Here is a 27,793-nt window from a genome sequence, read left to right as displayed (position 1 = left end):
AACCATTCATACAATTATTTCACTTATTGGAAATCATTGGGGTGACAAAAACACGTTTCATTTAACAGTTTTCATTTCATGTGTTTTCAACAAAACTCTGTGTGATCAAAGCTCAACTAACAGATGAGTAACACAACTAAATAAGCTGCTGGACTGTCAACGAAAAAGTTAACTATTTAAAGCTGCAATTCGTAACTTTTGCCTCTCTATCAACATCTCTGATTCAGACACGAAACTGCAAGCTACTGTGTGTAACACACTGATTTTTAATGTACTTGCTCAAATGATTTTGGTTTATTTCTAACCCAAAAAGTTACGGATTGACCCTTTAAAATGATAATTAATTCCTGGTTTCACTATGTGGTTGGTTCAGTTCAACGACTGTTGTTTTGGCTAAATGCCCTGAAACAGTGCTGTGTTGTCAGTCTATAAAACGTCACTTTTCAGCTCAAACACAACAGATTTCTATTGACATTTCTATGACAATTTTCCTTATTCACAAAAGCTATTTAACATCATTATTTTCATTACATGTTGACATGTCCGTTTAGCTCTTTATAAGCAATAGTGGATGAATGTCTACCTGTCACTTACTGTCACAATGGTGTAATGGTTTGGGAAGGTCTTGGTTGGATAAGCAGGTCGCATATAAGGTGGAGACGTCCCACATTTCTCTGAGGAAACAAGATGACGTTATCTCGACCAGTTTATAACAGGAAAGACAATATTTTACTGTAATGGAAAGAGGAACTTTTAAATTCTTGATAAAGGAACTGTTTTAAACATTTTGTAAGCATGAAGCATTGCAAAATAATGTAAAATAACAATGACGTAAAATAAATTGTACATTTTACATGTACATTTCCAGTCCATGTCTGTAATTTGCCATTTTTACAGCATTTCAAAAATATGTTAACATTCTGTGAAACAAAAGAGTAAAACTCAAGTAAAATTACATTTTTTACAATCTATAACTACATAACTATAGTAGTGAAAAACATTCATACAAGCCCATGAATTCAAGAAATAAAAGCAATAAATAAACACATACTGTATACAATACAATTCATTTCAAACTTACTACAGTAGATATAAGTCTAAAAAGATCATTTTTCTAAATATTCATTACCAGTCAAAAGTTTTTGAACACTTGAGTGATATGTTTTTCTTTATCTTATAAAAAGATTTGGATTTGAATGTGTCGGACAAAAATATGATTGTGCAGATACAAACTGTAAAGGGATACTCAACCCAAAAATGAAGATTCTGTCATGAATTACTCCCCACCAAGTTGTTACAAAACTGTATAAATTTCTTTGTTTGCTTGAACACAAAGAAAGATATTTGGAAAAATGTTAGCAACTGACATTTCTGGGACATCACTGACTACCATAGTAGGGAAAATTTAAATGGTAGTCAAAGGTGACAGAACTGTTTGCTTTCCTAAATTCTTCAAAATATCAAATTTTGTGTTCAACAGAACCAAAAAAATGATAAAATAATTTTTCCTACTATGGTAGTCAATGTCAGTTGCTGACATTTTTCCAAATATCTTTCTTTGTGTTCCTCAGACAAAGAAATGTATACAGGTTTGGAACAACTTGAGGGTGAGTAGGCTAAATGATAACACAATTTTCATTTTTTGGGTGGAGTATCCCTTTAATCATTCATTTTTATTTCATAAAAATTGTACGTGTCTAATACATGCATGGGCAACTTATAACACACCAAAGACACAGAAAAACACGTATTCGCGCCATATGACCCCTTTAACTGTACACAATAGGTCCTTAGTGTACAATAATGTACCAAAAAAAGGTACAACATTTTATGTGTTGTATACCTGTAAAGGTACAAAGAGGAACCTATAAGGGTACCACCCCAGCAACAGAAAAGGTACAATTTTAAATCTTTTTAAAAAAGTTATAACCGACCACAGAAGTATGCAGTAAACAGGAAGTATAAACCATACACGGAGTTACAGTATGACATACTGAGTTTGTTGATGACAGGTAGTAAGCCGCTGTAAGAGTCCATGTATCCCGCCCTGAATCCATCCAAAGACACCAGGATAAGCGGTGGTTTGGAAAATCTAAGGAAAGAAAGTTGTGGTTTTAAATGTGTGCTATTTATAGCATGTGCAGACATCCCCTTTAACAGCAGTTACTCTTGCAGAAAAAACATTAAAAACCATTTCAAATAATATTTATATATATAATATAATATTTTTCTCTACTTGCTTTGATCACAATGTCTTCTAGTTTTTTTTATAAGTGACTAAATGGACAAGTCTTTTCGATTTAAACACGGCACATTGTTCCTCTCTGTATAGTTTGTTTTTGTGTTAGATGTTTTGCTTCGTAATGTCATCACCATAAAGTGAAATCAGTATTTTCCGTTTCTACTCCCACACATCAGACCCATCAAACCAGCCATCCTAAAGCATTTACATTATCATTCCTCGCATGAAAGATTGCGCCATTAGAAATACAGAACAGAATTACCCACAAAGCATTCGCCTAATGTATGTAAAGTGTCACACTATTATGAGTATTGTAAAAAATCAACCTATTATAAACGTTTTAATGCAAATAGAATGGCTAAGGGCTAAACTGTATTGTACAAGCCCGCTGCGTCATTTTCTTAGACATGTTTTCATGTTTCAAATTATTTGCAGAATTCTAAGACATGAAACAAATGTTGTCGTGGCGCATTCTTATAATAATAATGAATCTGAAAAGGCTGCAAAAACAGTTCCAAAGGAAACATAAGGCTCATTAGGTTGATTGTTCGTGTTTATGCTAGTGAAAAGCACATCTGAATATATTTGAGGGTAAGTTTATATTAGAGCTACTGGAACAAGACAACACTGACCACACAGTCCATTTACTCAGACATAAACACACACACGCCTAAACCCTTCTACGTACATTTAAAGGGATGTTTAATACTGTGTATATACAGTGGGATCCAAAAGTTCTTGTTTTAAGGCCGGAAGTGGAGGGGGGGGAGGCGGGTTAGGATTTCAACATTACAGATTTTGCACCGGTCAGATTTCCTTAGAAAATTCTCAAGGGGTTACATCAGGTTTTACCAAAAAATACTAAAAACCCAAAATAAACTTGCAAAAAATTGTCAATAGTATTCTTCGACTTTTGGATGCCACTAATTTTGCAAATGACTTAAGTACTTCTTCACACATGCAATATAGCTTGGAAACCCACAAAGACTCATTACTGTAGATGGACTCCAGCAAATTGCCGGGTCACAGCGCTGGCATTAACACAGGCCTGCCATTCAACATCTCATTTCTAAACAAGAAAAGAGTTTGTTACCCTGCGGGACATTGAGGAGCTCGGATGTCCTCACAGTCTTCATCGAGCCACGTCTCTTCACCTGCCAGAACAAAAAAGGAAGAGAAAGACTGTCGTGTAAAACTCCGTCCAGGTGCATTTGCTTTTCTTTATTTTTCTTTAGTTTGTACCGACTGAACAGTGAAAAAGGAGAAATGAAAGCGTATGAGTGTACATCTATATGACTCTTTCTTCTGTGGAAGATATTTAGAAATGTCTCTGTGGTTTTGTGTCCATACAATGGAAGAAGTCAATGGGGTTCAGTGATGTTTGGTTATAAACATTCTTTAAAATATCTTCTTTTGTGTTCTGCAAAAGAAAGAAAGTCCAAGTTGATGCTTTCTGAGAACTCCATCATGTCTCTCTGAGAGTCAGACATGATCCAGTCATCTAATGTAAACACGTGGACCAGAGATATTATCCAGGCCGAGTGTTTATCAAGTCTGCTGCACTTTCGGACACGACACGCCTGTGATCCAGCCCACAGGCTTTTAACAACAGAAGACAGCTAATTATAAGCAGACACAGCCGGCATCTGTGATTTCCAGCGTTATTCTTCATCCTGTTTATCCAGAAATCCTTAAAGGGACAGATCTGCCGAACATGAAAACGCTGTCTTCATTTCCTCACTCCCTTTCAGACTATCCCTAAAGCAGTACAATCCTGTACAATTACCACAAAGATGCGCTGTTAAAACTCAAAAGAAAAACCATTAGCTCAATGTAGTGTCACAGCATTCCGTGTATAAAGTAAATTATGGAAAGACTCAAGGGGACAGTCTAATGTATTTTTAATGTCATTCGATGGAAGATTAAGGTCCGAAAAAGTCTACATCCACACAAGTCTACAGCCGCTGTACCCTTTAAAACATAGGAATAAAAATATACATGTTATACAGGACAATCAGATGAGTTGGATACTTACGTGATCATTTTATGTTATTTCTGTATCATTTTTCAAATGAAGTCACACAGATATGGAAGGACATTATGGCAAGTAAATGATCATCAACTCTCACTTACATATCATCACTGTCCTTCCGAAACCTTGCATGTCCAAAAGTGCTGTTTATCAGAAAATAGCAAAACACTGTATTTTTAAATAATTAAATATTGTGTTGTCAAAGTTGTCAAGCGCATTTTAAAGGTGCCGTTCTTTGGCTGTTTTCGAAGCTTTGGTGATGTGTTTTGGGTGTTTAACAATGAATGTTCATCTTTCTAGTTTCAAAAAACGCTTTATATTTCACATATTCCAAGTCTATTCTTCGCCGCTGTCCCTCTTCTCACAAAACGATCAGATTTTTTCTGGTTTCTATAAAGTCCCTCCTTCCGAAACGCTCTGATTGGTAAAGCTGAAAAGGTCTGTCGTGATTGGCTCCCGGCTTACAGCATGTGTCTGAAGATGTCCCGCCCACACCATATCAGCGAGCTTCCGCTTCTCAGGCTGTTGTGATTGGTCGGTCCCCCTCTCAGTGCACGTGTGGAGTATTCATAAGCTTTAGCTTTTAACAATAAACAGTAAATGGCGTCAGCTTCACTTCATCAGTTAAAAACACGCAGATCAATCAGAACTGAGAAGTGTAACGGAGGTCTGCTAGTGCATGTGCAAATGTCAATCTTGGTTAGAGATCACACTATGGCAAGGACTCTCCTGTTTCGCCCGTTTTTCTTACTATGGCGAGGGATATGACACCGGGCCGATTGGCGTCAAATCGGTTATGGTAACACTAATAACAGAAGTGTTGGTTTTACCTAAGTTGGATAATAAAACAAGCAGACTGACCAGGAGACATTAGCAAGCAGGACTTCAAAGGACGTTTCATAGAAGTGTTTTAGAGGTATGCGCACACATACACAATATCAGTGTGTTACACAGAACAGCTTTCACAGGCGATGTTAAAGTCATGCAAGCTGTTATTTGAATGTTGGTTATCTTAGAATGTGTGCAGCTAAATTATTGTAAGCAGATGTAGGACTGTGATGAAAGTGAAATTAATTAAGCTCGTAGCGCAATCAAATGTTTACAACCTCTGATAGCCAAACACTACTCCAGCGGCTCTTAAACTAAAGTTTGAAAACTGGGATCATGGGGAACGGCACCTTTAATACTTTTTAATGTTTCATTTTGCAAAAACCCAGTGACAAACATAAAGGATGACTAATAATAATGATCTATGACGAAAATAAAAATCACGAAAGTGTGGTTCGGAAGGACAACGACGACAACTGCGGAGACCATTTAAAAATTATTTTCAGTTTTCTTTTATTCACTATTTATGGGTATGTATTTAGGAAAATTATCATTTTTGTTTATTTCTGTGAACTACTTACTAACCTTATTTCGTGAAAATATTTGAAAGAACAACAACTGCTCACGAGAACACCGCGCGTGAACTTTACTGCTTAAAGAACACCACATCCATCGTCACAGCGGCGCTAGTGGTTCAACTGTTATGTACCTACTCAGAACTATCACTATTATTTCTTTATTTACACATTTAGCAGACACTTTTCTCCAAAGTGACTTATAGTGGATTCAAGGTATACTTCAAGATATATTGATTAATATGTGCGACCCCTGGGCGACAAACCTACAACCTTTACACCGCTAATGCAAAGCTCTACTATTAAACCAAAGAACAGGAATCAAGAATAAACAGCTAAATATGATTGATCTCTTATTTTGTAAATGTAATGACATGGCACCAGTGGCTCTTGCTGGGATTTTCACTGGTGGACACGCATGACTGAACATCTCTGCCAGATCCATGCGGCATGTGTTGTTATAAACTCCCTCACATAGTTTCTGTCGCAAGATCTTTGACTTGTTCGTGAACACTATGTAAAACACCGTTGGCCTGTGCATCTCTTTCCCATTCTGATGCATAGCGTGCGTGTCGCTCTTAAAACAACGAAGGCATCGACTTCCAAAAACAAATCAGACGGTCAGTCAAAGCCCTATCCCAAGGGGTTTTCTATCTATACAATGAATACGAACAAAGCATGTTGTTTACCTTCACACGTGCTCTTGTAGTTGGAACAGCAGTCGCCCGTGTTCACACAGTCAGCTGAGCAAGAGCAGAGGCTGTTCGGCAGACGCTCCTCACCACAACGAAATTTAGAACAAGTCCAGAGTTGAGCTGGAAAAACAGAATGGTGTATGGTGAAACCTTTTAAAAAATACTTTATTGCATTTTTGTGAGTGGGAGGCGGCCTTTGAATGTTGTTGAATACAATGGGGGCCTTGGAGTCAAAAAGGTTTACAGTAAATATAGTAGTAAAAATAAGACATTTCAGTCCATTATAAGGGATCACAGTAGCATGGTTCATAACATGGACGCTTCACAGAGAAATGCAGTCAAAAGTGTACATAAAGTACATGCAATATGAATCATTTCATAAATGTAAAACTAAAATGACACAAAAGCGATTCATGCAACGTTTATGATTGTTAAAGAACTCTCTGATCCTGTATGTGCAATTGACCATATGAAAGCAAAGTCCACCCATCCCGTTCCACACATGCAGTGCACACAGCAGGCGCCACGGGCAGGAATATTTGACGTGCAGGTTGGAAAGCCGACTCAAAACATGCGGGGGAAAAAATGTCTGTGAGGCCAAACTTGGGAAAAAGCCACTTGACGGAGGGAATTTTTAACAGGTGGGTGTTAAACAGACATTCGTGTGTAGTGTTTGCGGAGTCAGGCGTTTCTGGGGTGTTCCGGTTCAGCCCTGGTTAAACGCTTAGTGTCTGTACATACACGTTTAATATAACCTTGTTTCTTTTTTCGCCCGGACACACAAACACGGTTGGCTGAAGTTAAACTGTTAAAAACGTCTCTTTTTCTGATTTAGAGTCCCACGTATCCAGACCTTGACTGTGAATATAAAGTGCACACTGTAGTTTATTTTGGCCGAGAACCGCCCACTTGGAAAGAAAAAGACCGATGTAATGTGACCAACCACAGTCTGTTTAGCTTGTAAGCGTCATATATATACAGAGAATACAAATGGACAAAATACAAGTTTAAAATGAATAAAGAAAGACTATCTAGAGAATATATATTATATACTAATACGGGGGGAAATGTGTGCAGATGTTGTGATCGGCAGTAATCTGCTTATCCAGAAGTAAGAAATGTATTTTTGAACAACAAAATTGACAAACTTTTTTTGGCACATTTGGTTCGTTTTTGAAACCGTATCAATGTGGCATTTGGTAAACATTACTTTGGTGGTTATGTCAGCCAATCAGATTCGAGGCTGAAAATCACTCCATTGCGTTTCAGTTTCAGACTGCGTGTCAACTGAGACGGCAGAAATATTTCCAACAACACACACGAGAGAGAGAGAGCAATGGACTGAATAAGAAGAGAGATAGAAACAGAGAGACACTTACTTGGCTCCACACAAACTTCCTCATAATCCACACAGCAGGTGCCTTCACTCACACATGCGGCGTCGCAGTAGCACGCCGCTTTAGCATCACGACTTTTGGACACACAGCGATCTTTACAGCTGCTAACTATCAGTCAAAAACACATGAAGTTAAAAGCATGTAAACAACTGCAGAATCTCGAGAATTGTACTGTGTATACGTTGATTTATTATAAAAACATGACGAGTCGATACCTTTCTCAACGCAGTGAAGTTTCAGTATAAATATGATTGTGAGAATTAAAGCCAGCAGGCAGAGCAGAAGGATCTGTACAGAAGAAAAACAATAGAGCTCACTGTGCTGAACATGCGTTTATAAGATACGGTGAAGAATGAATCGTTGTTTTAATACAATCAATGAATGTGGTGTTAGTAGAAACATGGACTGAGCTTCAGGACCATTCCGTGCGCCGAATATGTTTGCTGGACAGGAATGCACAAAACAGCAGCGGTAAACCAGTAGCCCGTGCATGGTATTAATAACGCCAAGGTCATGGGTTCAAACCCCAGGAAACACGGACTTCAAAATGTGCCGCAATTCACTTTCAAAATAAAACTGTGAGGAAAACATTTCCTTAAATACATATAGTTATTTTGTTGACACTTTTTCAGTGTTTGACAACATTAAGCATCTGTCCAGGCCGTTGTGTGCTTAAATCCCCGCTTTAATCTTATACAGATGTTTCACCGCTAACATTTTCAATATCTCAGACTGTTCTGACTAACAAAGAACTGAGGACTGCATTAACTTGAAATGACCTCTGATGTCATTCTAGCCTTAAGCAGAGGTTGCAACCGAGTCAAATATTAGATCACAGGAGTTTGAAAACACAGAGTAGCCTATCAAGCAAACAGAGAACGTTCCCTCAACGTTCCCCAAACCTACAGGGACCGTTGGGATCGGGTTCTTGGTTCCCATGTTCCAAGGACATGTTCTAACCTTCCCTGTTAGTTTTCTCAAAATTCCTTAGGAACCAAAAATGGTAAGCTCTGTTACGTTGAGTTATTTACAAGTGTTTTTTGTGATTAACTTCTAAAAAAGAACAACCTCCTTCCTCGTTAATGAATCTGCCAACTCGCCACCACAACAGAGATTTGCTTGGGGGGCGAAAAAAGCATCTTTAACACAACCTTTCATCTAAAGCCTTAAACCTTTCCAAAACATGCATTAGGCTAGTGTGAATGATGTGTGCGTAATACGCACATTACATTGGGCTGTTATAAATATCACATTCACTAATAAATAATAAATTCAGGTATTTATCCGGTTATTTGGTGTAAGAACAGCTAAACAAATATCAAAGCAACACACTGTTGCAGACTGAACTACAGATAACTGGCTTTTTCTTGTTATTTATTAGTGATATTTGCTTAATGGTAAACATTTCCTCCTGTACAGCCACATGAGCTAAACCTCAGCTGCTCTGAGACCAGTCTACTTTCCATTCATTAAAAACCTTTACTTTTCAACCTAAAAACACGTTTGACATTTAAAGCCCATTTAATAAAGCCTTTCCATTTAATGCATAGCATTGCAAATGATCTACAACTAAATATATACCGGCCCTGCTCATATATATACTGTGTATAATTTGGTAAACTTACTCTCACCTAATACATAAACAAAATGAACTAATAAGCTATTTTAAAGAAAGTAACGTTAGCATTACATAACCCACAGTGATGTCAGTAGCTACCGGCACCGCACGAGAGGACATGCTGAGACTTCTCTTACCCCAACGAGGATTTTCACGTATCTTGACATTCTTTTGGAGCTTTGATGTGTCCGGTTGGACTGCTGTCCGGAGCCCAGAAGATTCGCCGCGTGCTCGCTCATGCATTCGTCTCCTTTAACTGGATCCATTACTGATTACTGGATCTCTACTAGGTTTTTTTTGCTCATTTCGAACTTTGTTCCCTGGTGAGTGACTTTGTAGCTCGTGTAGTTTAAGTACCGCCCAGCTGACCGCAGTACAGTAGGTAACCTGAGAGGTGGCGCGCGCGCCGCATTTGTCGTCTGAGGAAAGCGGAAAATTCATGTTACGTCGACGATTATTGCAGTATCTGTCATTGTGTGTTTGTGGATGTCACGTGTTTGTAACACCTCTGTGATTTATAACAGCCTTCGTTTAAAAACAAATTTGCTCACGGAGAGGCGGAGCACGCGAGGATACAGATGAGGATCATGCACGTACATGCAGATAGCAAACTAAAACAAGTTCATTTCTAACGGATACGTCAAAAAAGAGCAAAGTTTACAAACAAAGCGTCGCAGTGCTATACATTGTTGGATTGTCCCTAAGCTCAATGCTTTGTGAAATGTGCTAATATTTACAGGTGTGATTTGAACGACAGATAAACGCTGTGGGCAACATGTAAATAAAAACATACAACAAGGACACGGTTTAAGCCTTTGTTTGCTCGTGAAACTGACCGCAACGTTTTCAAAGTTAACCAAACAAATCAAAACCGCACAAAACACTGCGCAGTGTAATACTGAAAGATTTAACGTGCCAAGAGTTGACGGATATTGCACGAGCGCGCCCTCTCGCGGACAGTCGCCGCTTGTGCAGCTAAAGATCACAGGTGAGTCTGCGCTGAAATTCCGCTGTAATTATCTCACAGGTTGCTGTTGACTGAATGACGACATATATCGACACATTTAGACAGGAAAAATCAATTTAATTGCAATCCATCGTCTGTCCTTTCCCCTGAGGATAGGATGACCTCACAGAATCTCAAAAACCAAGGTTATTTTCCTCAAGGAATTGAAAAGATCTCATCCTGAACCAGTGGTTGGTGCATACATGTTCTTTAACACATGTCACGTATTTTGCACACTATTTTGGGATATCGGTGGTCTGAAATCTGGACAGCGATGATCTGATTACTAATTCATTTAGTCTCACTTACAGCATCCTACAGGAAGACATGTCGTTAGAATGAACAATACAAAGAGAGCTCATTACATTAAACTCAATTATTGATCGGAATCGCTTCTAAAGCCTTGTCATTTTTTAATAATAGGCTATGGCACGAAATCCATCCAATAGTGAAAAGATCCTTTACAGAAGAAGTCCTTTTCAAAAGGCATGTTGTATAACACTCGATGGGAGGCTACAGAGATGAAAGAAGAGCGCGATGTGTTGACTCGATAGGCACATGTCCACCCGTGGTGCTGAAGGACAGCTCATCGCTTCACTCCTCGCTGTCTGTCTGTCGCAATGAAACAGCTCGGTGCTCCTTCATCTCCATCAGTCCTCAAAGTTTGCCGCTCGTTTCGTTCGCTCTGATCATGAAGAGACAAAACATCAGGACCCTGGTGTTGATCATATGCACTTTCACGTATCTGCTCGTCGGGGCGGCCGTTTTTGACGCTTTGGAGTCGACGATGGAGACCACCCAGAAGAAGGTCCTGGACGGTCGCAAACAGGAGCTGATGGACAAGTACAATCTGAGCAGAGTGCATTTTGACGAGCTGGAGAGGGTCGTGCTCCAGCTCAAGCCGCACAAGGCTGGGGTCCAGTGGAGGTTCGCGGGATCCTTTTACTTCGCCATCACCGTCATCACCACCATAGGTAGGACAGAAACTCGACGTACTGCCTGTGTGTGACAGGACAAACTTTTTAGGGATGTCATTTTTTCTTTAAACGAGACGAGCCAAATATGCGTAAATGATTCTTAGAAATTTGGGGACTCCCGTGGCACTGTATTGCAATAACGTGCAATAATTTTTGGGTTTTTCATACTACTGACATGTAAAATACTGTTAATAAAAAATAAGAAATGTTTTCAAATATGTTGAATTACTGACCTTTTATTCGTGTAAGATGTAAGTTAGCTTTTAAAATACTCATTCACTTTACCAAGCTTGTGCATGATGTATGTAAAATAACACACAAGGACAATGTGAACACTTTTATTTACACACCCTCCATAAAGGTATTTTGCTTCCTTGAGGCGTCTATGCCGCTGAAGTCTTTAGCTTACTAAAAATGTTGAGTATTGCCTCTGTAGTGTGTATATGACACTGGACAGCTCCTTAAGATCACTTAGTAGTCAACATGACTAGGATGCGTACACGCTCCTTTAATTAATCCAAAGACTGACAGACCATGTTCAGTGATCTCTCTCTCGCTCTCTCTCTCTGTGTGTGTGTGTGCGCGTCTTGGCAGTGGTCAATGGGTAGTTGATGTGACATGTCAATCCGTGACAGCAGTGTCTCGCAGTGTGAATTTCTATACTTCATCCACATGTTATACAAATTCTTGATTTTTTTTTAAATATGAGATGTACGTAGTATACTATTTTATTTACTAGCTACAAAAAACATTTGTAAAAAAACTGCAAAAAAGCACAAAACTGCACTATGTTAACCAAAAATCTTGAAGTTGAAAAAACTCGCTTCATGATGTCATGTGCTGTAAACTAGTTCACACAGCTCAATGCATGCAATTCTTCCATGATCAAGTATGCTTTTGAACACGTAGTAAGGTCTGTTTCATGTGCCTCCTATAGATCAGGTTACTGCGTACACTTGGCATGAGTAATCTAATCATCAGTAAAGCAACCAGGCTGCCAGTGCCTTATTGTCAATGCAGGACACTCTGTAAACATGGCACTGTTTACTATCTGCGGTATCAGTTAATACACTATAACCTGAGCTAACCTGATCCATTAGTCTAGTGGACATTTAGGATCAGAATTATGAGCCCACACTTTTGTACTGTCACCCGGAGCCGTAACCACTAAAAAGCGGGCGAGGTCCTACAATATTCTGAATAATGCTTGATGTGGGTCCTTATCTGTCCCTCCCCGCGGTTATGATATTTGGTTACATGCTTGCTGCCAACTGCACAGGTGGCCAGCCGGTTGGCAAGCTCAGAGGTTGGTCTTTCATTGCTCTCCATTGTGTTTTATTTAAGTAGCAAGTCTCAGATGTTTCTTCTAAAATTGCTTAGGAGTAATAAAAATAGTTCAAATTAGTGCTAACAAACCGATTAATCGCGATTAATCGATTTGAATACTTGTGTTTACATAATATACGGTATAATAATTATAATTCATTACATTTATATAGCGCTTTTCTGCCTGGGCACTCAAAGCGCTTTTACATGGAAAGGGGGAATCTCCTCAACCACCACCAATGTGCAGCATCCACCTGGATGATGCGACGGCAGCCATATTGCGCCAGAACGCCCACCACACACCATCTTATTGGTGGAGAAGAGACAGTTTTTTAACCAAGCCAATTGGTATACATGGGGATGATTAGGAGGCCATGATGTTTAGAGGCGAATGGGCAAATTTGGCCAGGATACCGGGATTACACCCCTACTATTAATCGAAGGACATCCTGGGATTTTTAATGACCACAGAGAGTCAGGACCTCGGTTTAACGTCTCATCCGAAGGACGGTGCTTTTTGACAGTATAGTGTCCCCGTCACTGTACTGGGGCATTAGGACCCACACAGACCACAGGGTGAGCACCCCCTGCTGACCTCACTTACACCTCTTCCGGTATGCGTGTGTGGGGCGGGCATATTTATATATAAATACACAAACATACATTTATATATTTAAGAAATATAAGTCATATTCATTTATAGTTGTACATCATGTAAATCATATTTGAAGTATTTTAAACTTTATATGTAATGAAGCTATATGTTTAGGTAAATATTTGTTATACGTATATACATGTATATGTGTGTGCAGTTATATATATATATATATACAAATAAATATGCACACCACACATGTATTCTATAAACACAGACATTTATTTTGGAATCGATTAATCGTGATTAATCGATTTGACAGCACTAGTTCAAACACATGAAGAGTGATGGAGGTGTAAAATGAATGTAGACTGACGAGGTAAAATAATCTGGATTGGGTCAATTTGATGAGAAATGTCTGAGTTGATATTGAGATCTTTCATAATATTGACTTTTGATTGCAGACTTGACAAATCTGAGCTCAGTTTGAGACGTTGTTGACATCTCTACTGAAACTCTAATGGAGACATTTGTGAGATTTCTGCCTCTCAGGAGAAATATGTGAGACAAAAATGACTTAAGAAAAGTTTGCATTTGCGTTCCATTTAATCTCATTAAAAAGATTTCTTCTCTAAACTTTCTTTCATATACGCCCTTGGCTAAGCAAAACCTAAAAATTTAACACTGATTTGGAAAAGGCATTTTCACAACGTTTCAAAAACGTCTTTTTTTGGTTCCCCACACGTCTGCGGTTTCTGAAGGTTGAGTTTGAAAGATGTTGATGAGTTGAGTCGTGGGATCAATCGAGTTGCAGGGTCCAGCGACAGTACAGCGGGACGCGAGCGTCTCTCTTGCCCTCCTCTGCAGGGAAGGAGTGTTTTGGATGGAAAGAATGTGATCTGTACAAATAAATACCCTCCTGGCCAGCAGAGCAGCGGGTCATACATCAGTCGGAATCTTTGGCTTTTTGCACTTTATACATTCGGGGACATTTTTCACATAGACAATCTGTCGGTCAGCCTGACAGCTCTGAGCGTCCGGACTCAAAGGGACAATGGAGGGACCACGAAGGCTTTTTTATTTATACTAAACACTGACGGGTTTGTTATTTGTTATGTATCGTATGTGTTATAAGACCAGTCCAGCTAAAAAGTATTTTTTATATGCCACCCAAAGTCTATTTACAAAACACCAGCCACCTGCACAGCATCAGTACTGTACATAAAGGGCTAAGACAGTTGTAGACATAAAACATGTCCTTTGTCCTGTGTTCCCAAACATCAGTAGATGCCTCTCATGAACATCTTCTCGTGTGTGTTATCTGCTCTCATAAATATATTTTCAACTCACAATCAAATCCTACAAAAGTAGGCACTTGTATACTTGCAGTTGGCCCACGGGTTTAAAAATACTCCGCCCTGTAAACCGATGATATATGTATCTGTATTTTCCCAAAGGACGCTTTTATTGAAGTTCATTTCGATTTATTTCAAGGAACTCTTCGGAGTTCCTGTCACGCTTCGTTTACTTTTCAACTGCGTTTCAGAGGTTTCTCATAAGATTCCTTAGGCGATATAAAAATAGACCGAAAATTAGTTAAATGTTGACATACCCTTTAAAAAAGCTTTAAAAAAAAATGTCATGCTGTAATATCATAGTTCAGATTGTTTGGACTTTTAGTATCTTGGCCAGATTTTGGTGTCTGAGTACAAAATCTCATAAGATGATCTCAAGGTCTCCTATTGCTCACTTTTTGTATAGAAAAAATAACACACGTTATTATTCTGTTATTACGGAGGGTTGAGAAATCCGGTTTTCCTTGATCTTTTGACATAAAGAAGATCTGAGTCAAAAGATCAAAAGTAAGTTTCAGAACTCATATGAAAACAGCCAAACGTTTTATTTGTGTCATCTTACCGCACATCAATTTGTCGTAATTGTTATATAACAATAAGAATTGTGACGTCCGGGAAGTTGTGGGTATGTAAATCTGACTGATCTGATGTCAGTGAAAGGGTACTTGAGTGTAAAGAAATAAAGTATGGATGCTTCACACATCACCAGCCAGCTGAACTCCTGCTGGAGGATAAACAGATGTTTAAAGTGAACGGGGCCTTGTGATGTGTGTTTTTGGATGGCTCTGTTCTCTGGTGTGAGATGCTTGTGTGCGTAGATACATTTTCATCCAAAGTGACATGTGGCATCATTGATGCCCTTGCACAGACATCGGCAATTTTGCATTCAGCGATACACGTCTGTTTATCTTATACAGCACTATTACTGTAATACCTGTCATGGTTCTCGGGTGAGACACAGACAAAAGACCCAAGTGCAGACGGGAGGTAAGGGGTTAAACAAGACTTTAATAATTATAAAACAAGGACAAAACAAAAACCCACGATGGGGAACATAACAAAACATAGCAACGACGACAGGGACTAACTAGACTAGAAATAATAACAACACTTGACATAACCACAATAAACTAAACTGACTACACAACAGGAACTCACCACAACGACGTGAACACGACACAACAATGATCCAGCACAAGACAGAGGACACAGGGGCATTAAATATTAAATAAGGGGACAAATCAAGAGGGACAGGTGCGGGGCATGAAATCATTAACAGGCAATAACGAGACGATAGGGCGGGAACAGAGACGCGACACCGGTGAGAAGGAGAATGTGGAAGGCCAAGTGGGCCAAAACTTCTCTCTCCACGTAAAAATAGAGGTTCTGTCATGGTTCTGCCACTAGGTCAAGAAAAGCAAGACAAGATGGGGCAGAACCATACATCATTTAAAACAAGTTGATCTACAGTGATTCACGAATTCTCAAATATATCATGGTGTCATTTATGGGTATAAATGACATCATTAGATAAATATTGCATACATGCATACTGTAGGTTCAGTACACTGTAAAAAAAACCTGTTAAAAACGTAATATTCTGAGAAAATGTAAAATAATTTTGTTGTAATGTAAAATGACATGTTTATTTCATGCAATTCATATTTTACACCCAATTTTGCAGTTTATTTCTGTAATTTAACATTTTTACCGCATTTCAAAAATATAAACGGTAAAATGCTGTAAAACTACAGTATATATTTTTTTTTTCAACAGCAACTCCCACAACTGTGGTTGTGGTTATACAGCTGATTGTAACGAATACATTTGCATTCTATTCAAGGAAAACAAAAAGCATTTGCGCTAACGATGGAATATATTGTAAATGCTTCGATTGTAATTCACAGAAGGGAGTCGGACATTTATAATCAAGAAGCCAAATGAAGTCTTACGTAAAAGCGAAACACAAACAGCATTATATAACCGCACAACTGCTTTGCCTTTCTCGCATTTTTCGAGAAGATGTGAAAGATTAAAAGTGACAGCAGCGGGACATCTGACCGGAGTATGTCAAGCCCTCAAACGCTGCTAGAGTTACACATCCTAAACATAGCTGCTCAGCACGTGCACGCACACACACATTAAAAGACACAATAATATAAATATCATGCTGTATATTGATAAATACAACACGAGTCAGTGTGGTGTAACATCAGTGGAAGGCCCTGTAAGATTAACACGTGCCCTAAAATAATCTGATTATAATTGTATTAATCCTAGATTTAGGGTTGGTGAGCTGACAGTGATGTAATTCTAATAAAGGTGGATGTTTTCCAGATCCGTCTTTGATCTATCTTTAACACACACACACACGCTCTAAGCTTCATAGATTTCACCTATAGATATTAACGTGCTGAACCAGCTGTCCTGTTTTTCTTAATATGGGTTATATTTTGATTTAACCAAAGGCAGACATCGTTAATCCTTTATTTCGCACAATGACTTCCCCCAGCACCACACACACACACACACCTTCTCTAAGTATTTAATCCTCGGAATGTGTGTTGAACTACTGAATGGATTTGCTGTGACTGCAGCACATTCGGCCATAAGTTTGATGAGTTATTTTGGGAGATGTAAGCTGAATGGATGAAGAGAAGCAGATACATGAAAATGAGCTCTAAACATCAGTCCTGTGTATTCAAGATGGTTTGTACGAAATAATTCATGATTGCTTCTATGAAAGAATCAACTGGACGTGATTGTGGTGCAATGAAAATATACTTACAAGTGTGTTTTATCAGTAAGATTGAGAAAATTCACTTTTTGAAAGAAGGCAAAACTACAATAGTGTCACTGTTAGCTGGAAACAAATGATGTGAGAGATGACTGAAATTTTAACTTGAGAGAACAAACAATTGAATTTCATAAAATCATAAATTGTATTATTTTTACTAGAGATGCACCGATATATCGGCCTAAAATCAATATCGGTCAATGCATTAATCGGCCAAAATGTTAAGAAACATCACCAGTTTGATGTTCAATATTAATAGTCATTATGTGAATTAATAACATTCACAAAGTTAAGAAATATTCATTTAATCTTCAGAATCGGTTTCGGCAGATATCACTCTGAACATTCGACTATCGGTATCGGTGAAGAAATTTAGTTCAGGTGCATCTCTAATTATTACTCTAATTTTCCTTATTGTTGTTTCATCGTATCTTATGTCTTCACAAGTACGTATGGATGTCTAGATTGGTCCACATCTATAAATTTTCATAAATGTCTGTATTATATTAGCCGGGAATAATATAATATGCACTGTTCTTATGGCATATCCTAAAAAACACTAAAAATAAACATTTTTGTCACAGTTAAATTATAAATGAGTCATTGTGATCAGTCCCTAAAATTCTATCAATTAATCACAGCCATTCAAAGGATGGTTTAGAAACACAATACACCTCTGTGAAGATAAAACTTCAAGGCAAAATATACAAAATATACAATAAAGTAAAAAGCAGTTGTTCTACTTCCTCTTTTGGACAGAAAGGAAAATGTTTATTTTGAAAGCTAATCTGTTTCCTCCGGTAGCAATTGAAAGTGTTAAATGTGTGAAAGCTTGAGGTTACGGATCTGTGCTGGTAACTGACAGGTTGTAAATTCAGATGTCACAAGAGCTGATCCGTTCATTATGGTACGTGTCCAAAGTTTCAAATGTACGTATCAAATAATCGGACCGGCTTTCATGCTTGTGGACACGCAGTCATTCTCTCTTTATTGTGTTTTTAAAGGTGCTGTGTGTGATATTAAGAAGGATCTATTTAAAGAAATGCAATATAATATACATAACAATGTCTGCAGAGGTGTATAAAGACCTTACATAATGAAGCGTTATGTTTTAATTATTAATTAGAATGATTTATTTCTATCTACATACACCGCGGGTCCCCTTACATGGAATTCTCCATGTTGTTTCTACGGTAGCTCTAAACGGACAAACTGCTCTACAGAGCGTGATGCGTAAATTCGTTATCTCCATCAGCAAAGAAGTGAAAATGTGGCGACATCTTTGTCCCGTGTCAGCCACCCTAGTGCTCCGAAAGGGAAACGTGAGCCGTTGGTTGCAATTCGCAATCTCACCACTAGATGCCGCTAAAATCTCCACATTGCACCTTTAAGGAAGACACCCAAACTGTTTGTGGTTGCTTTAGACTGTCACTGTTAAACTAATCTCTCTCCATTTATTGTTTGCAGGGTATGGGCACGCGGCCCCCAGCACCGATGGTGGAAAAGTGTTCTGCATGTTCTACGCTCTCCTGGGGATCCCCCTCACCCTTGTTATGTTCCAAAGCCTGGGCGAACGCATCAACACCTTCGTGAAGTACCTGCTTCACCGTCTCAAAAAGTGTCTCAGCCTTCGACACACCGAGGTCTCCATGGCCAATATGGTGTGCATCGGCTTGATATCCTGCATGAGCACGCTGTGCGTGGGGGCGGCGGCCTTCTCCCGCTACGAAGACTGGAGCTTCTTTCACGCGTACTATTACTGCTTCATAACGCTCACCACCATCGGCTTCGGGGACTACGTGGCCCTGCAGAAGGATAACGCCCTGCAGAACAACCCCCAGTACGTAGCCTTCAGCTTCATGTACATCCTGACCGGCCTCACGGTCATCGGCGCCTTCCTCAACCTGGTGGTGCTTCGCTTCATGACCATGAATGCTGAGGACGAGCGGCGCGACGCCGAGCAGCGCACCCTGCTGTCCCGCAGCAGGCAGGCGAGTGCCGCGGGGGTCAACCACTGCATGGCCGACCCGCCATCCTCTTCCGCCGCCGGAGGGTCGGGGAAAGGGTTGTGTAATGTCTACGCCGAAGTGCTGCATTTCCAATCCATGTGCTCCTGTCTCTGGTACAAAAGTCAGGAGAAGATGCGCTACTCGATTCCCATGATCATATCTCACGATCTGTCCACTTCGGACACCTACATGGAGCACAGCGAGACCTCCGACGCCCTGCACTCCAACGGCTGTGTCTGCAGTGCCTTGCAGGAGCACTCCGCGGCCAGTTCGGTGTACACTGGCCTGCTGAGCCCGGCGCATTACCAAAGACTCTCCAAACGCCGCAGCTCCATCTAGTGCGCCGGAGGATGCGTGGCATGTGAATCTCTTTCGCCTTACAAAACCAACCACTGTTGTATTTGGGGTTGACGTACTGCTGCTTCACGGTTTGGATCCTCTTTCATTACATCTAATGTAGTTGTGGACTGAAGAGGGCAGACTGTAAGCAGACAGTAGCGGTTTGCAATAAAAAACAGCCTACATTTTGTCAAGTACGCATTGAGGTTTTGGAGAAAGGGTCGAACCCAAACTCCTAGCTCTCTGTTGAGCATTAAGGGGAGATGGAAACAAAAGCAGGGTTTTCAAAACCAACAGTTCAAACTTCCAAAGAATAAGACTTTTCTGGTTTTGACTTTCACTGGTGAGTATCTAATGTTGTGGTGCGACAGCCTCAATAGGGAGTATGTAATGATCCTGTCGTATTTGCAGGGGAAACTATTTTGAGATATAAAATGATAGCAGTTTGTAAAATAATAGTAATAATATAAAATAGTTTAAAGAAATATTTTAAATGATAACTACACTAACAATGTTATGCTTTCTTCCACATTTTAGCTTTAAGTTTAATCGTCCCTCCAACTCATTTTTCTCATTTTTATTTAAACACAGCATTTCTTTCTTAGCTGTAACATAGACCATTTATACCATAGATATATACGTATAGATGCCACATTCAGCCGCTCCAGACACGACATGTGTCCGCCATTTTGGAACAATCAATAGTTCATCAAAGTTGCTGTTGACACTCAAAATGAGTTTTCAGCCTCTGATTGTACAAAAATTGTGGGAATGTTTACATAACTGGAACGTTTAATAAAGTTTCCATAACCAAGCAAAAACGTTAATACAATGTTTAAAAAAACTGGAAACATTTTTATAACTAAAAGGTAACGCAAGAGGAACATTCTTCAAAAATAAAATCAATGTTTTGTGGAAATTATTAAAATGCCAGCACTGGTTGGCCATGTTCTTTCTTAAAACGTTGGCAGTGAAACGACCAACAAACCAGCTTGACTGTTCCAATACGGCGGATGACATTTGCATTGCGGCCCATAAACAGCTGCTTATGAGGCATCTACTGTATGTATATCTATGGTTTATACATCCGTAACTCTAATCTATCACCAGGTTTGTTTGTTGGGTTTTTTTGCATTGTGTAATCCATTATTGTAGCTATTGTGACATTTTACTTTGGCGATGACTTTAAGGCTTTGATTTTTACAGTTGTAGAGTTAAAATTGTTTATACTGTACTTGCACTTTAGGTTAAAACTAGCTTCAGGGCTGAAGCCAGGTCAATATAAAATCAAAATGGACTTTTCTAATACACACTCCTGGTCATATTGTGCATGAGCTCCCATCATTCTAAGGAAGAAATCAAATGTTTGTCTTTGTAATCTTTTATCAAAGTCCAATAACTTGCTTTGCCTTTGAAACATTCATTGACATCTCATGTCTCTGGGCTATTGGTTGACATCAAATAGCTACTTAGTCTTTATTGTAGATTACCATTGTAACCATCCAATAATGTGGGTTAGCATTGACGTTATAAAGGTTACAACAATAATGCAGTCAACTGTGTTGAGATGCTTCTGACGGTGAACTTGACCTTTAGTCCACATCTCATATACTGTATGTGTGCCTGCAGTGTTTCCTCCACAGTCCACTGCAACTTCACATGAAAAACACACTTTTTATGCATCTTTTTCTCATAAAATATCTTGTTTCATTTGGAACAGAAGATGTAATGTGTTGCGAATGTCAACTATAACTGCAATAGTTTTTTCAAATATTTTTCTCAATTAGACAAAATTAGTAAACTTGTATAACTATTATTAAATAAGATTTGAAGATGTTGCTATCTGAAGTTTGACTTACTGTTTCGCATAATGGCAAGTTATAGACATACTGTACTTAATCATCAATACATTGTTGAAATGTTAGTTTCTTTTACGTTGCCTGTATCCGGTTTTTGGACTCTCAAAGACATGACACCTGAGGACCCGAGAAGTAAATTAACAGCAAATTGTCCAGTGAACTAACGCTTCAAGGGTCACAAATGGACCAACTTACATTTTTATTTACTTTTTGCACTTTTATCAAAATCATAAATATCTCTTACTTTTGGAAACTGGATGATATGCAAGGTAGATGCACTTTTAAATGGTGGATTGTACTATTATAACTTTTCATGCATTTGTAATTGTAGCGTAACAGATAGAAAAGTCACCGCTTACCCTTTAATAACACTAACTGTCATTATAGATGTTTCATCATTTCTGCGTTCATGCCCATTCAGGACATGATCAAGATGTCCAAAATGATATTTAGAAATCCAAAGTGGTTGAAATAAAATGTGCATAAACTATCACGTCATTCTGTCTTCGTTTACTTAAAAGATTTACTTTGCCAGCCGGACCTTAGGAATTTGTACGTAGTTTACGAGGTGGTTCATTTGTATCCGAATGTACGATGTGAATTGTACAAAAACGTACAATTATTGAAAAATGCAAGACTGAAGCCCCGCCCCTTAACCTAACCATCACTGGCGCAATAGCAAATCGTACTAAAACGTACAAATACTAATTAGCCTCCTCAAAGTTACATTGAGATTGTGTTGGCATGGACTAGAGATCTCAACGTTTACGACCTTTCATGCATTTAAATGTGACCAATTTCTGTACTAGTACGAATCGTTAGTGCTGTACTTTGATGTTATTATATTATGTCGTTATACGTGCCCATCGGTCTGCGCATCGGAGCAAGGTCGTACAACCTTTCTACCTTTGAACTGGCCCTCTCCTACCAAGTGCACAGCGCTCTTTGTTTGCCAGATGTTGTGGTCGTCAGTCATTATAACTGTGTTGTCGGTGTTCATGGAGAAATACTCACCGGCACATTAACACTGGTTGTGGCCGGGAGAGTGCTGCGTCTGGCGGGAGAGGGTGGAGTTTGTGTGGGGACTTTGGCGTTTGTGTGGGGACTTTGGCAACTATCATTTGTGAATCATCTTTTTTCTTCATCGTTATTTTATTTCTCTGAAACGTTAACCTTGTTCTGCTGCTAATGTACCACAAAATGACACTCTTGCTGTGGGCAGCTCTACTAACTCTGCCGCTGCGTTAATTTACTCTAAGTAGCGTCGAACTCGTCTCGCACATGTACGGTGCTAATGGAATGGTCCACTCGAATCTATAATGGGGGTGCATTCGATGTAATAACCTTAAAACCTTAACAGGGTTATCCCGGCTATTTTGAGGATTCCTTGGGGCTTTACGTGGCTGCTGACATGGCTTATTGGTTAAATCCACCCCTGCCTATTGGGGGCCCCTGGTAGCTCGGGGCCCAAAGTGATTGCCTACCTTTGCCTAATGGGTCCTCCCCTGAATATAAGCACACTTGTCCTGTGGATTGCTGTCCTGACGCTAGTAAGGAATGATAAAACTTCTGCGGTTACCTTGTTTGCTCTTTCCTATATTAAAGATCACAACATGGTCCCCATATTTCTGTCCTGTCTTTTTCCACTTAAAAATGTTGAGTCAATGAGGATTTTTCTTCATCATCAGCCCCGAGTAGGCCAACCCTCCCCCCGTCCCCTTAAAAGAGTCAAAATGTCCCTTCTCAGCAAAGTTGTCAGTTCATATCTTCTTCATTTTCATCTGTGTCTCTCCCTCACCAACCTTCATTCTCTGTGTGTGTGTGTGTGTGTGTTTGGAAATGAGCCAACACAAAATATCCACCCTGAGGCACAGAAATGATTTGAAAAGTGGGTGGGAGGAGACTCATTAAAGCATTGAAGCACAGCTACCAAATGTGTGTGGAAACCTACTTCTGAAACTTAACTTTTTGCATGAAATATCCTGCTAACAAAATGACTAAAGAAACTGAAGCTGATTAATGAGAGATATTTATCCGATCCAGTGATTATTACATTTTATGGTTAAAGCATTAAACTTGGTTAATTTACGTTCAATACACTACCCAATAAAATGAGAAAACACTCACTTTTAGCTGATGTAAAGGAATAGTTCACCTCAAAATTATTTATATTAACGTCAGTTCAAACCTTTCCTTAAATTAAAGCACTGATTCTTAAAAAAGTTATATTTTGGGGTTTTCTGGTTACAGTGGGAATGATAAAAGAAACACATAAAATAACAAATTAGATTTCATTTTTGTACATCAAACCCCATTTGCCTTTAGACACTTTAACTCACTACATAAATTGCACTGTAAAAAAAATCCAGCAAAAAACGGTAATATTCCAGCACCAGAAGTTTTTGTACATTTATTACGTTATTTTGCACATTTGCAGTCTATTGACATTTTTTTACTGCATTTCAAAAATACGTGACAATTTTGTAAAGTAAAATTGTACTGTTTTTAGAGCCAAATACTGTCAAATTAGATACAAAATTTCTGTGTAAAAAAACCACAGAAAACCCATCTAATTTGACATTTAATTAATTTAATTTAATTAATTTATTTTTATTTTACGGATTATTTCTGGTGCCCCAGCTGCCATAAAAAGCAGTTTTTTTACAGGATTATTTTACAGTGTAGAAAAGGATCCACATTTACTTCCATTGTAACCTCAAAACATAAAACACATAAAATGCCAAAAAGAGGAAAAGAGGGAAAGTCACGCTGTCTGAATGGGAGCTATTAATCATTTTAATATTCTGGAATAATCCTGATGAATGTTCGAGAAGGTTGGCATTTCAAAGTACAAACAGCAACGTCCAATCTTAACCGCATACAAAAGGAAACAAACCATTAGCAGGATGAAAGTAAAATACAGGCTGCTTTTTTTAATTCCAGAAAATCACGTTGTGTAACATATAAGGAATATCTTGGTAAAATAAGAATATTTAGGATCTCAGAACCTGTGATAAGAGGAGCAAATCTGAGATGAGAAAACATCAGAAAATCAGAAATAAATCAAATCCGAAAATACTGAACCTGATAAAAAATATACACCTGTTTTTAATAATGAATTAACAACTACTATGAGTAAATCATGAATAGCATCTTGAAAGACACAGAGAGTCTATATATAATGCAATCCTGTTGTGTAAGAATACAGTATATAATTATAAAATAACTAGTATCATTTTTTAGGCTCTGTATCATTTAAGAATTGTTTTGCGACATTTATGAACCCATGGAAAGTGTGAAAGAGATGTGAATTGTATAAAGAGTGCAGGGAAAGCTTTGGGATTCTTCATTAAATAATACAAACACAGCTGTGACATCAGTGTCTCTGTAGAGAGCCTCTTACTTCACCAGCTTCAGCTTCTATTAACATCAAAACCAGCTGAGACTACAGTAGATACCCTCACGCTTCAGCACCACAATGCATCTCTTCTCTCTTCAAGCAGATTGAAAGATTTAAACATCTGATTATTGGGTACATGCAAACCCTTAAGTAAAAGTGTAGGATCTATTGCGGACTGACCATACGTGTCTTCATAATTTTACAACAAATACCATGGGTAAAATAATGGATACTACATAGTGAGATATTCACAAATGCATGTTAACTATATTGTTTAAAGACTGATTTGTGTTACACGTTTGTGTAGATTTTGTAAAGGCTGACTTGTCAGAAAAGAGCATTAGATCATTATAATGTGTAACTGAAAATAGACATTAGTCATTTAATAATAGTCATCAACAAGTATTCCATGTTTTTTTTTTGCTCAATCATGATTTGTTGGTCATGTAAGAGTGTGGGGCTTTTCTTCAGATGTATGTGACACAGCCCTCGGGCCTGAAGAGTACTGGCTTATATAACACTGCCTACTGCATCTGCACATGTGCTGGAGATCACGACTGCACCACAACACCTGCGTCTGTCTCACACACATAGAAAATCAACTACATCTACATTAGATAACTGATCGAATTGAGCTTTTTTGACCTGTTAAGACGATATAAGTTACAAGCGAATTAAAAGAAATGATGAGACTATTAGTTAAAGGGTTTAAAGGATAGTTCACCCCAAAATGAAAAGAACCCCCATAGACTTCCATCGTATGGACACAAAACCACGGAGATATTTCTCAAAATGAATGATGACATCTTTGGGTGAAGGTCCCTTTATAAATGGATATATTTTGAATAAGCTGTCATTGTCTGATCTGCAGACATTTGGTACGTGTTACCTGAGTCACAAATGTAAGATCTAAGCATCAGCTGCAGCTTGTGTTTTACAGTTTTATCACCAGCACGCAGAAATCATCTTGATTGACAGCTCAGGTGTTGCCTCGTGCTCCAAATGCTGTGACCTATTTAAAAGAGCTTTTCAGATATCTTTTGTGTGTGTGGATGAGGCCGCTTCATAAGGCTTAATGGGATTTACACAACTGGCACGTTTTCCTCCAAACAACCAATCGCTGCCCTCGGATTTTGCTCTGATTGGTTCGTTAAATCAATCCATTGATATCTGAAGTATGTTTTCCAAAAATATTTTTTATGCTGCGTTCGCATCCCATCCGTCCAAAAGAACATTTGAAATGAGTATTTTGTACATTAGTACATAGTATTTAGAAAAAAGGACCCTTAAAGAGCTATCCCCAACTACACTGAATTATTAAATGAAATATCTGATGCTTGACTCGCCGGATTAATAATGCTAAAGGTTACATAAGAAATGCTTTATGAAGAGACGCATAGTATGCATACTCTTGCTATGCACTCAACTGTACAAAAAGAGTACATACTTTTAAAGCATAGTATAAGTATCATTAGTCTCACATACTTAAAACGTGAAGACGGAAGCGGATATGTTAAAGTGAAGGTCTCTTCTTAAGATGCTGTTTGAAGGTGTCCAAGGTTTTAGGACCGACACAATTAAATGACCGAGAACAAAAAGTCAAGCAGAGCAAATGCATTAATATGCAGCTGTGCTGGTGAGAAAGAAATAAAGAGAGAGAGAGTGAAATGAACTCTAACTAAAGAATTAAAAGTGGCTCTCAATATGGAATGAACACACGTTTACACTAGATAAAGATAAAAGCTGTACAGTTTTTATTAATAAACTAGTCCTGATGAGTCATGAAATGTCTTCTCATCTTGTTGGTTTAAAGTAGAAGGTTAATTGAAAGCAGTGGGGTTCCTGTGTGCGTCAATATAGCAACACTGACGTCTACTGACTCACAGGGGTCCTGACCATCCTTCAATATTTCACATGTAGAGAACGACAAGTGATAAATGAGTTTGTAGTTATTGTATATGTATAATATTGTTACTGTATACTATTAAAATGACATTACAATGATTGGAGGAAGTTGACATGACCTTTGACCTGAAATCTTATTTATGTATCTAATGTACAGTCCGATATACAAACGTTGACAAACAAAACCTCAAAAGTTAAAAGAAACTTCTCTGTGTTTTAGTTAGAAAGGGGGAAGATTTGACATACTGTTAATTCAGTTGTCTATGTTTAATTACTCGGTTCTGCCGTTTAATGACTCCACCTAGCTTTAATAAGCATAAAAGAAGTGAAAACTACGTGTTTTGTATATGAAGCACACTGGAGCATAACTGTTGGAAGCAATGTGTCAAAACACCTTGAAATGTTGTGACAGCAGCAGAAACGATGCGGCAGGCAAAAGTCCATCTAAAACTGTTTTTTTTACATTGCCGTTTCATTTGTAAACATTACTTAACTTAATAAACATGAATAAACAAAACATCCTCAGCATCTTAGTTATTTATGTTATTTGAAGCATTTTTTTAAAAACAAACATTGCACCTGGTAAAATTAGTTCATGCACAGTGTTTATTAAATGCTCCAAATATACACTGTGAACAGTTCATATTAGCTAATGTTAAACCTTACTGTAAAAGAATTATTGTATTAAAACTCATATTTCAGAGGCTATAGCTACTATCACACTGACGGACAATGGCAATGTTTTTTAGTAGAAACAAATCATATTTAAAATAAATATGTCAGGTATATAATTCTTCTGAAGAAATCTCGACAAAAAAATCTGGTTTTACATTTTTAT

At 38.4% G+C, this 27,793-nt stretch overlaps 2 protein-coding genes across 3 annotated transcripts in view; one reads left to right on the top strand and one right to left on the bottom strand.

The window, feature by feature from the left end:
- Positions 1-10,009, bottom strand: part of enpp1 (ectonucleotide pyrophosphatase/phosphodiesterase 1) — a 32,422-nt gene extending 22,413 nt beyond the window's left edge. The window contains exons 1-7 of one of the 2 annotated variants that reach the window (XR_008964456.1): positions 9,525-10,009; positions 7,985-8,057; positions 7,752-7,877; positions 6,367-6,492; positions 3,336-3,396; positions 1,995-2,092; positions 595-674 (exon numbers count right to left, since the gene is read on the bottom strand). Coding sequence is in view for 1 of the 2 variants with exons in the window: in XM_057353808.1 (XP_057209791.1) it covers positions 595-674; positions 1,995-2,092; positions 3,336-3,396; positions 6,367-6,492; positions 7,752-7,877; positions 7,985-8,057; positions 9,525-9,653 (693 nt within the window). In the remaining variant the exon portion in view is untranslated. The remainder of the gene's footprint in view (positions 1-594; positions 675-1,994; positions 2,093-3,335; positions 3,397-6,366; positions 6,493-7,751; positions 7,878-7,984; positions 8,058-9,524) is intronic. The other variant, XM_057353808.1, reaches the window with a different exon arrangement.
- A 203-nt stretch (positions 10,010-10,212) lies between these two features.
- On the top strand, positions 10,213-22,132 carry kcnk3a (potassium channel, subfamily K, member 3a). The gene is made up of 2 exons (XM_057352921.1): positions 10,213-11,367; positions 18,911-22,132. The coding sequence occupies exons 1-2, from the start codon at positions 10,899-10,901 to the stop codon at positions 19,789-19,791; spliced, it is 1,350 nt and encodes a 449-aa protein (XP_057208904.1). The 5' UTR covers positions 10,213-10,898; the 3' UTR covers positions 19,792-22,132.
- Positions 22,133-27,793: the final 5,661 nt, after the last annotated feature.

The sequence above is a fragment of the Triplophysa rosa genome, linkage group LG15 (assembly GCF_024868665.1).
Source record: "Triplophysa rosa linkage group LG15, Trosa_1v2, whole genome shotgun sequence".
In the NCBI taxonomy this organism is placed as follows: domain Eukaryota; kingdom Metazoa; phylum Chordata; class Actinopteri; order Cypriniformes; family Nemacheilidae; genus Triplophysa; species Triplophysa rosa.
This window is presented reverse-complemented; position numbering and strand designations above follow the sequence as displayed.

What these genes read in the sequence shown, in the direction of transcription:
- kcnk3a (XM_057352921.1), top strand. Translation starts at nt 10,899, where the DNA reads ATGGGAGGCTACAGAGATGAAAGAAGAGCGCGATGTGTTGACTCGATA. An exon ending in CACCGTCATCACCACCATAG is followed by an intron (nt 11,368 to 18,910) that starts GTAGGACAGAAA and finishes TATTGTTTGCAG; the next exon opens with GGTATGGGCACGCGGCCCCC.